The 11522-nt window shown below is 39.8% G+C and overlaps 1 protein-coding gene across 1 annotated transcript; it reads right to left on the bottom strand.

Annotated features, from left to right (window-relative positions):
* Window positions 1-155: 155 nt before the first annotated feature.
* On the bottom strand, window positions 156-10402 carry cplx2a (complexin 2a). The gene is made up of 4 exons (XM_088374335.1): window positions 10165-10402; window positions 9112-9205; window positions 2675-2853; window positions 156-1527 (listed from the first exon to the last, which is right to left on the bottom strand). The coding sequence occupies exons 2-4, from the start codon at window positions 9140-9142 to the stop codon at window positions 1336-1338; spliced, it is 402 nt and encodes a 133-aa protein (XP_088230461.1). The 5' UTR covers window positions 9143-9205; window positions 10165-10402; the 3' UTR covers window positions 156-1335.
* Between the last annotated feature and the right edge of the window lie 1120 nt (window positions 10403-11522).

Genomic DNA, 11522 nt, shown 5'->3' with positions numbered 1-11522 from the left:
AAATAGAAACTACCCATTACTGGCTTTATTTGTCTGTTCAAAAAGGGCCCGAAAGCAAACATTTTACATAACAGTTAAGTTACCTTCGGGTTTGATGTTACTTTTAGCCCATCCATCCCTTTTTAAAGTATTTAAGAAAGGAAATAAAACATTGCTGATGTGAACAAGATATTTAGGTTTTTATTCATTCTGAGGCAGAAACATACATAATAATCCTTTATTGCTCATGACAGTCTATGGCGCCTCGGCGGCTCGCTTTCGTATACCACAACAAATAAAACATCATTTAAACACTTCTATTACCATGTGGTCACTTCAGTGACAGTAAGTGTATGGATGTTATGTTTATCCACAAATTAAGACGGGAAACAAAACATTGTTGTAAGCGTCCAATACTGATGTCATACGCCATTCACAACTCTCGCTGTTATATAACAGTACTTACTGCACTACAATTGGCGGTTTTATGGCTGAAAGCTTGACTGTTGTCAGAACCACCGTAGAGTTACATTTTCTACTGACAAAAGAAAGCCCTCCAAACCTGTCAATTAAATGGCCTAAATGCTTTATTTCCTATTACTAGTATTCATTGTTACATTGACATAAAGGAAAAACACAAACTCAGGAGTTATTGCCTTAATATTTTTTGCATAACAAAGAAGAGGATAAAAAGGGAGTGGCTTGTACATCGTCACATACTCGTCAAGACAAATGGCATGCGAGACACACGGAACATTTCCTACATTACACAAAGGTGAGCACACTTTGACGTCCAACAGAGACAACACTTTTCACGGAGGATGTGTAACACTGTGCAAAACGGCTTGACATAAACTCGACACAAACACAAACGGCAGCTTTAAGAGCTTGCGCAAATTTTGTTTTAAATATCCTTTTTTTTTTTTTTTTTTAAATATGGCTTATCATGTCATCACATTTTCTAGTTTAGAGACAGACAGTATAATAAATGGATATCTTTGATTGTTTGGCCTTGCTTGAGGCTTGTTATATAGATTGCTTATGTACAATTAAAGTGAACAGCGAGGTGAAGGAGAACACCGTGTTGATGCTTCAAGCTCTTCAATGGAAGTAGTCAGAGAAAAAGGAAAGACTTTCGAATTGTGTCAATGGCCCCTTTGCTAGACACACACACGCACCCAATGGCGCGGTCTACATCCGCATGACAGTGGCGATTCACTTTTCAAAAATTTTAATAGTCACCTTTGAATAAACCAAATTTGAATCATTTACAATGCTAATCTGAGCATGAGTTTTGGGATTGAAGCCAACCTGGTAACGACTTCAGCGAGCACTATCACTGGCTGGCAATTCGTCTTACTTCTTCAACATATCCTGCAGTGGACCTGGCAGGTATTTCATCACTGTGTCCATGATGCTCTCCTCCTCCTCTTCATCCCCGCAGCCGGTGGGCACTGCCTTCTTCGGTCGTGTCAAGCTGCCCGCCGCAGGCTCCTCGGCTGCAGCCGCTGCTTCAGCCTCAGCCTCCTCACGCTTTTTCAAGCCGTACTGGTGTATCAAAGCATGGAGATCCGAGGATTGATAAGAGATCAGATAATGATCATGCACCGTTTATTTCAAGGGAAACCTTCCAGACCCATATTAATAGACAATATCATACGTGTACAGATGTGACAGAAACAGCACCGAAGCTGCGATTGGCAGCTCATTTCTTGCTCTCCAATTGTTTTGCTTTGTTTTTAGGGTTTGAAGTGGGCCTAAATAGAGATGGGGGAGGGGTGGCCATAATCCTAATTAAAAGTAGGCATCTGTCATGGTTATTTCATTATTCCTTCAAGATTCATTCATAAAACAGAAAATGAAAACTGATGTCATTTTCCTGATCAAAAATATAAACTGAGATTTTAGTGAAAAATGGACTATCAGGGCGGGATTTTCTCTTTAAAATTCTATTAATTTACTGAAAAAGTGTAAGTGGTCAAATGAAAAATGGCCCCACAAGTTTTATTATAATTTGATTATTGTGAAATATTTTAACTAGAAAACTGGATTGTTATTTGACAAATACAAAGTAGTAAAGCGAATGGCAGCAGAAATAGCAGCGGAAAGCTGAATAAAATCTCTTACCATTGAAAATTATACAAACATACTCTTACTCTCAGAGCAGCACCTAAAAGAGAAAATAATCAAACATTCTGTATTCTCTATTCGCTGCACTCCACCTACTGTGTGAAATTAATACAGATATTCCCACTATGCACACAAAATTCCATTTGTTGTGCAATAATTGTATTATTTGCTTTGTTAATGACTACTTTTGCTTCTTTAATTCTCCTCAGCTATTTTCTGTTGCTCTTCTGCATTATTACACAGTGTTGGGAAGTTGGAGTTCACACCAAAGGAAACAAAGCAATTAAAAATAGCTCTTTAATTGTCTGCTTCCATGGCACAGTCTGCTGTAAAAATACCTTTACGAAAAAAAAAAGCTGGCAGGTGACACAGAGCCTTTAGAAGTTTGTGCTAAAAATGAGGACATAATCCAAAATCATGAAACTGTTCAAATATGATGGACAGCATTTTATTGCTAAGAGTGACAAGAGCACTCTTACTTGTGCACTAATTCTCTTGTTCATTTCCGATTTTGCACTGATTTAGTTGAACCTTATAGTGGAATATGGGAATATTGCCATGGTACCTTATCCCTGATGCCTTGTCTCATCTGCTCCCTCTCGGCTTCCATCTTGGCGTATTTAGCCTTCCTCTCCTCCTCCTGCTGTCTCAGCGCCTCCTGCCTTTCCTCCTCTTTCTTTGCTGCATCCGGGTCCTCTTCCTTCTCCTCACCACCCAGCATCTTGCCAACATCAGGAGGACCACCTAGATGAGAGACATGCCTCAATTAAGAGCTGTCAGGAGACACACGGTACTCTCTCATGTCAAAATGGAAGATGAAAGTGTGCGGTTGGAAAGAGTGATGCCAAAAAGCTTGGGTGTAAAGATTGCATGAAGAAAGGACAATGGAATTTTTTTGTGTTCAAGTGCCACGGAATCTTATTACCTATTGGTTCTCAAATTTCCCCCACTTCAGTTGTTTTAAATTGGACACGCAATATATATATAATTTCATCATTTCTACCATTTCTTGTGTACTGAACATTGGGTCTCTGGAAAGCCTTCTCACCATTCGTGTGGAATTAAATAACCACACCATTATTTAATTTTTTTAATGTGAATATCATGTTTTTTAAAAAAAGCTAAGCTAGAATTTCATCATGAATTGACTGAAACTTAAAACATTACACCACATCTTAATCTAGTGATGGACAAATAAAGCTTCATGAAGCACTTGTGATGCCTCTAAATGGCATTCTTGATCTAAAAATGTATTAGAAATTTAATACATTTTAATTGCATTAGTATTTATCTTTAAACCAAGAGCAACATCTAGAAAAGTAGTAAGACTGCAATGTGGCCGTGATGAAAACATGTTTGACGCAGCGGGTTTAGGAAAAGACTGGAGTAGATAAAAAGGGAGGGAAAAGAAAAAGGAGGTCAATAATGATACTCTGTGTATATTTAGTAGAAAAGGGAAATTTAATGAGGAGGTGGGAATGTGTCAGAAACATTTTCTGAGCTGTTCCCGTTAGTGGGATTATCCAACAGGCTTCAGTTTCCCCATAAAAAAAAAAAAAAAAAAAAAAATCGAAAGCGTGACTAGAGGGAAGTGACAAATGAAAGACGATAGAGGATAAACTAAAGGAAATGAGGATGAAGAAAGAGGGCAACAGCGCGCAGGAAAGAGCAGAGTGGGCTGTCGGGGGCTTTGCGTCGGGAAGTCTTGGGGGGCCGGCCGACGGGGGGCATCTGAGAAGAGTAAGAAAGCAAGCGAGCGAGAAAGAAAATCCGTGAGACGAGTACCGCCGCTGGTATTGTTGGTATTTTCACTCATCAGCATAATGAAAAGGAAGCGCGGCACATTGCAGAGATAGAAGACAAAAGACAAGATGAGGTGGAAGGGACCAGAGAGACATGAGAATGAAATGGAAATGTGAGCGTTTTATTAGACAGATAAGAAAATATGATGTCCAGGGCTGGTTAACGGATGGGACATTTTTACATGCCTGCTGCCTTGGGGAGGATTAAGTCACATTATCAATATGCAGGCACATAGACAATACAGTGGAGCATGTTCACGGTTTGGTATTAGCTAATTTCTTTTTTTATTGGACCTGATCATCGTTATTTGTGTTTCACTGCAAAGCAATTACAGTATTACTTTGGATACACCTGATGGAATCTCATTGTTATTGTTTTAAGGGAAGTCAACTCCCAGTTTTTCTTGGAAAATGTTCTGTGCAGCCCAACTAGTCAATACACAGTGTTCTGATTAATGTTTTGTTTGTGGAATATGAATCAAACTGGCAAAATCCACCTGTTTCTATCCATTTTAGGGGCGGAAATTTTTAACCTTGCTGTCGACTGAAAATGAAATCACAGTTGCTCAGTCACAACCGATCATGGCTCGCCAGTTTTCTGAAGCTGAGATTGGTTGTGACATGAGACCTGACAACTATGATGTCATTTTCAGTCGACAGTAAGCAAAAACTGGCCGCCCCCTGGGATGGATAAAAAGGGTTGAATTTTGCGTCTTAACTCATATTACACAAACACAATATTAATCAGAATGCCATGTTTAAACTAGTGGGGACAAAGACAACAAATTATTTTAAAGAAAATGTTTGGGTTGACTTCCACTTTAAGATTTAATTTGTTGATCATTCACTCACCAAGCGTCATCATGGCATAATTTTAGGAAGTCAGCATTCTGTAGGCATTGCAATGATTAACTAGCTGCCATTTTTAATATCTTTGGGCAAGCTATAGTCACGAGAATCTCACATTCACGTTGGTAATTACTCTTGTAAGACAGTATATCAATTTAATTAAGGGATTGGAAGTGAGCTATAAAAAGAAACAACATAAATCAAGAGATCTAACGCGAGTCCGGTGTTACAGTCTTAGCAGCCCAGAAGTTGACATGGCAATATGCAGCCAACCATGACAAGGCCATGTGTTTAATATGCGCATGGGGATGGTGTCAAAGAAAAGAAAAGCTGCAATACATTTACAGTAAGAGCCACTATATGGATTATATAAATAATGACTTCGCTCCATTTTCGGCATGCATTAATTAGTAATGCTCGGCTGAACAACTTCTTGTGTTTTAATGCACGTGCACATTACAGAATGTGTACGTCATTGTGCATGGATGACCAATCTTATGTGATTTGCATTCAAGGCAACACTTTCACGATGGAATAGTGGCTCATATTTCCTTCCCGATTGAACTACTATATGCACGTACATCTGTAATGATGCCGTGTTGTGCAGCTATAATGGTGCATACATCAATTGTGCATACCAAACATTTATGATTACAAACTACAATTTGACATTAGAATGAATAAAATCTTGATGCACTTTCAGGATTGAACTAAATAAGCCTTGATATCAACACAGTGGTAAATGAAGCGGTGACTCACAGTCATCTTAGCCTCATTGTCAAATGATTCTCTCACGATGACTTCCTCATTTGATCCTGAAAGCTTATTAGCACATTCAAATTGTCTCTGCTTGGCTGTAAAAGATAATACAAAAAAGGGAGGAGAAGAAGAAGCAGATCCTAGGAGACAAAAGCCTGAGTTATATTGAGCCGCGAGCTAAGCTCTTGTGTGCCATTTGCAAGCGATACAGCAACATCCTGTCAAAGCAGTTCTATTAAAGCGCTCATGCGTCACATGGGTCTTGCTTAGAGAATAATTTGATGGGAGCGCTTGCCCATTTATGAGCTGGCAATAATGTGCATAGTTGATGTAAAGGTTTGTGCAACATTGATTCTACAAAAATTGTTAGGTTGGTCTTGAAGTCACAATCAATGAGTCAACAAACTATTAATATGAAGTCATACGGGCAGTGACTCATTGACTCACAAGTAAAATCATCAGATTTCAAGTGGTCTCTGGGCTAGGTTTTGTAGTAGCAGATTTGTTTGAATTGATCTAATCCCTCTCTTCCAAAGGTATTTGTGAAATTCAATAAGACAGGAAGAAAGACTAACCTTTGGCTCTTCTGCCTGTGCATGAACTTGGAATGAACAGTGCCAGATTAAAGCAATTCATCCCCTCTCCTTTATACCACGAGGTTCTCGTGCAAATCTTTCTCTAAATCCTCTCCAAGAGTGGAGAGAAAGCCTGAAGAGTACATCAAGGTCTAGTTTTGGGTGAACTGAGCATAACTTCATTTATAACGAAATGTATCTTATTGGCTAATGGCTTGCCTTGGTCCTTTCAATTTAATATCACTTAAGTGTTCCCAAAGTTGACAAAGATTAACAATAAAAACACATCACAAATAGGGAGGTGTGCATGTGTGTGTGTGTGTGGGGGGGGGGGAGGGGGGGGGGCTGTGTGTGACTGTCTAAGGTCAATCAAGCAATGAAGACTTGATTTGCAATCATATCTGAGTGTCTGCCGATGCATTCTGAGGTGAGAGAAAAACATCGGAAGGTGTGTTCTGTTCTCATCTGACCTCCAATGACACTGTTTTGTCTGACTTCAAATACACCGAACGTGTTATAAATATAAATACAGCTGTTTGATGAAGGGCAGGAGATCGTTATATTAATAGCACTACGTTCTATTCAACCTGACTAGAAGTTGCTTTTAACACTCTTTTCGTTGACGATACTATTAATAATTTTGTGTATATGGATATTTATCGGCAAAGCCATAAATATAGTTGAAAGAGCATATTGACAAAGGGAAGTAGCGTTTTTGATTAAGCAAATCGTTGTTTGACAATAATAATAATAATAATAATTTTAGCCTTTTGGCTAATTCTGGTGCATCTACAGAAATGTTCATTGATTACACTGTCCCTGTCAAATAAACAAATAAAATAAAATGAAAAAATAAAAAAATAATGAGATGCACAAATGCAGATAAATTGAGATCATTCTTCTTTACACTCAACTTTTATGCTGATATACTACGTAGTTGAGGCTACTTTGTGGAGGAGACTCATTCCCTCAAACCAATGTCCGCCTCATTTAACAGCCCCTTAGTCTGTCACACTAACTCAAGATGAGCCGGGAAGTGCTGAGTCAGCAGTCAAGTACTCGGGAGTGGTGGAAATTCAAGCCTAAGGCAATGGCCTCACACTACAAGGTGAACCTAATTTGTATGAATGTCATTTTGATGTACAGTAATCCAGAAATTAATTCTGCATTCCTCGAGCACAATTTAGTTGTATGTGGAAATAACTGTGCAAACAAGCTTCTATGGTGGTTCTCTGTAAATTGTGATAATTATTGACTATTCTTGTAGCTTCGTTATGATAGCGATAGGAAGGGTACACAGAGCCTCAGATTATGAAAAATTAGAAGAAAAAAAGTGTTTTTCATCCATGTTTGTAAGATAATAAAGATGTACATTTCAATGTAAATTTTGTATTGGATTGTGTTTGTCTTCATACTGGCTTATTTGTGTTTCAACAATTCATGTGAGGCTGTTTTGACCACGAGGCCATGCAGATGCCTAACCATTAAAAACAAAATTGAGTTAAGAATATCTCACCAGCACTGATGTATTGATTGACAATTTTTGAGAGCCGGAATGAAGGCTTGGCTGATTGATTTTCTGGATAATTGTTTTGCTTCATTTTCCGCTTCTCCCCCATGCAGCGACCTTTTGTGATCCAGCGGACAGTCAGCAATTTCACAGATGTTGTTTGCAAGGAGGTCACTGTGCTCTGCTGTAGAATCGACTACAGCCAAACACTCCTGAAACTATTACTGAAATAATAATCAGCCTTACATGTAAATTAATAATTTTTTTACAATCAACAATCTGTATTGTATAAGATGTGGCGCCACTATGTAAACTCCTGAACAGGTTTGCAGGCAGACTGCAGCCCACTGCTGAGCAGCAGCCGATGCATTGCAGTTGATTTTGGGATTCATAAAGCGCAGCTGCTTTCTGAAATACAGCAGGATGAGGCAGCAACATCCTCCTCGGAATCCCAATGAGCAGTGGGAGCTCTTCCTTCTTATCTCCCCATCCTCACTGTAACCCAAAGACACCCCTGTAACCTGCACAACAACAGCTCTGCATTGTTCACATCTCAGCGCTACGTGTGCTGCATCTGAATTATAACGGACATTTTTGCTGCTGTCCTCGAAAAGCTGGAGTAAGGAGGATGAATTACATGAACGGATTGAGGATTAATTAGGGGGCAAATTATTATAATATTAAGAGAAGATAATACACTGTACGGGGAAAAGTATATATACATACAATAGTGCATCCCAAAGGCGATTAATGGGGCTGAGTTCAGGCCTCCAAAGTTCTTCAACACCAACCCATCCTACCTTGATTTTTATGCCTTGTGTTTGGATTTGGGCCTGCCCGCTCACCACCACAGCTGCTTGACTAGTACTGATACAAGAGCTACACCTGCATTTAACTCATTTTTGTCACCGTCCATGTCGTAGTTACGGTATCCTTCATGGCAATGTCTCAATATTTTTAAAAGTAAAGCTATCTTGCGGTTTTTGGTATTTTAGCAAGAAACGTGACATCATTGTGCGCTATTTCTTTTGTGGGCTTCATAAGATAATACGGTGCGCAAGAGCTGGGCCCCGGGCCTTGAGTTTGACACCTGTGGTTTAATGGTATAGAAAAAAAAAAAATTCACTTTTTAACCACTTAGTTTGCTAATGCCTCAGGCTAACTCTGCCATTATGAATCTTGTTTTGTGTACTGCTCGAGAAGAAAAGGGTCAAAAAGCCTCTTAAGGACGTGTGGAGTAAAACGTGGATGCATCACGACAAAATTATATTATGTGACTAAAAATACGTATTTAAACTGTGCAACCGTTTTCTGTAATAATGTCAATGAGTAGAGATTGTTTGAATTCAACATTTGCTCAGGACTGAAGTTAGGTTTGATTAAAGCATCCACCGTCCTATTGAATTGCAAGAGCTGGTCCTGTGCACCCGCTTGTGCTGAGCATCCCGTTCACATGGTCTACACTGCAGTGCTGTTAAATCAAGCCGTCGCCTGGCAGCCAACTCACCTCCCAGTGCAGCTTTCATTACAAAATTCATGATGAAGCAGTTCTGTGTTCTCTTCCTTCAGCGGGTCACGTTATCGAGGACGGACGGACGGACCTGCAGCGGGGGCACAAAACACTTTTAGCTAAGCCTGTTAGGACATTCATTCCGCTGGGCGTCACACACGAGAGTTTGATGGGACGAAGAGGAGGGGGGGATGATCCACAAAAGAGAGCGAATGACCTCCAGTTAGGACGACGTGAAAATAAGCATCAATGCTCCTAGAAAAGTGTTTTTTTTCATTACATGAGTTTTTTATTCACGATGTCATTGTGTTTCATGAATCACTTTATAAAGGGCAAAAAAATGTTGCAAATGAAACTAGAGAAGTCTTTACCCTCCACTGTACCATGATCTGACTTTTCTCTAGATGTACCCGTCCTTGATTTAACTGCAATCCATCTTGTGATTTATGCTGACAAAACTACCTGTGATGTATCATCATAGGGAAAAAGCACTGGTGGAGAAAGCGGTAGAGCTCGAAGAGGGTCAAGGTAGCAATAGAAGCCATGATGTGATAACGATAACCTCCATGATGTCATAATTGCTTTCTATATTTCAAAAGTGAATAGATCATATAATCCGTCTTGGATGTGAATGATTTAATCAGTTATTTTGAAGTTCGGGTGACATTGTAACTCTAAAATGTGGTATAATATTGGACATTGTTAAACATTTCTCTCCACATAATACATCAAAAAGACACATTGGCTGCGTTTGCTTGTGCTCTGCTGCATTACAAAACTTGCGGCACTCATTAAGTGCGGTTGCCTTAATCTGCAGCAGCCTCTTCGAATCATTCCCTCCTTTGCTTCCTCTTCAGCATCGTCTGCTGCATGCGGCGTCAATTTCTCCTCACGTGAACCCTTATTAACTCAGCATTCAGATGAACGATACATTTCCCGTTTTGCAAGTAATTCAATATTTCGGCGAACGATCGGCGTATTTTGGTAGGAGCACAAAAAATGTCCCCATCCTGTCCCGCGCGGTGCACCAATAGTGGTTTCATCCTTTACCTTGATCTGGATCCTCGTCCTTCTTTCTCAGCCCAAATCAGGAAAAAAGGCGCAGCGGGTCTACAAATAGCCTGCTTCTTCTCGAGCGGTGTCGCGGAATATACAAGTTGTTGCGTCTAAAAAAGGATAAATCGAGCCTCTTAGTTGGCAGACATGCCGGTTGTAGGCTGCAGCGGAGGAGGAGGGACGATGAGGAGGAGGAAGAAGCGAGTGGGTTTCTGCAGGACCAGATGAGAACATGCAGAGGGCGAGGGAGGGGAGGGGAGGGGAACAGTGCATGACCGTAAGTAGCTCCATTTAAATAGCCGGGTGCTATTGCTATTGTGTCAAAAAAAAGAAAACATATTTTTTATACAATCTCTTGAACAGACTCATTCCTAGAAGGATGAGAGTAAAAAAAAACTAGCAACAAATAATGTTTTAAACTTCACTTACATAATGTGGTTGTCTGTCCATTCTCATGCACACTCAGGGCTTCATTTTATGATCAGTGTAAATCATATACAGTATGGCTTAATTATGCAGACGTGGGTTAGACCGGATATTATTTTGCAGGTTAGTGCAGCCGGCTGATTGATGAGAGGGAGGGCTGCGCCACTGTGGGAGTGGTCACAGCAGACTTTGATCATGCAGCGGGGTAGTCGCACAAAAGAGTCTTAACATGGCAGAAAAAGATCTGCACTGTGAAGTGGCTACTTGAAGACTGTATGGTCAGCACCACATACACTTCAATTTTTGTTAACATACATAAATAACACTGCATTTGTCTTTCATTCAGGTACACACTTTTGGTCTATTTTCAAACACAACCAAAATAAACAAATGCATCCAGCTGTTTAAACATTGGTGGTTTGATCTCAAGAACCACACTTGAATGTTTATATACATGCAGGGATTCAAAACAGAAACTCGGATAGGTCCGATATTAGCATCAGCACTATTTGCACACTCGGTAGACACAGAGCAACACATTTATTGTAACCTGAAGATAAACTGTCTCGCTCCACTTTTAGTGCTAATTTGGAGAAAACTCTATAAAGAAATAAACCATTTGAATCGCCTGAATCTCTGCTGTGCTCAGCCAATCAACGCTATGAACTCCATCAAGCTTGAAAGCCGGTATCATATATTGTAAACAAGTTTTCAGTCAGTGGAAAAACATGTCTCTCCCTTAAAAATTGTGGCCTTAGTCAGCTCAAACAATCTTCTCAAATAAATGGAATAGTATATATAAAACACAAACACTTGAGTGTTGATTTTACTCTTTGTGTTTGTTGCTTCAAACACAAGCTGTCAAGCACAGTTGGCACCAATTTATTGTTTCCTTTTCAGCCCTAGTTCCACCACTCCATCAGGTT

This window comes from Syngnathus floridae, chromosome 4, assembly GCF_059516105.1.
Source record: "Syngnathus floridae isolate MCC-2025c chromosome 4, RoL_Sflo_1.0, whole genome shotgun sequence".
Lineage (NCBI taxonomy): Eukaryota > Metazoa > Chordata > Actinopteri > Syngnathiformes > Syngnathidae > Syngnathus > Syngnathus floridae.
This window is presented reverse-complemented; position numbering and strand designations above follow the sequence as displayed.

What these genes read in the sequence shown, in the direction of transcription:
- cplx2a (XM_088374335.1), bottom strand. Translation starts at nt 9,142, where the DNA reads ATGAATTTTGTAATGAAAGCTGCACTGGGAG. An exon ending in AATGAAAGCTGCACTGGGAG is followed by an intron (nt 2,854 to 9,111) that starts GTGAGTTGGCTG and finishes TCTCTCATCTAG; the next exon opens with GTGGTCCTCCTGATGTTGGC. An exon ending in GACAAGGCATCAGGGATAAG is followed by an intron (nt 1,528 to 2,674) that starts GTACCATGGCAA and finishes TTGATACACCAG; the next exon opens with TACGGCTTGAAAAAGCGTGA.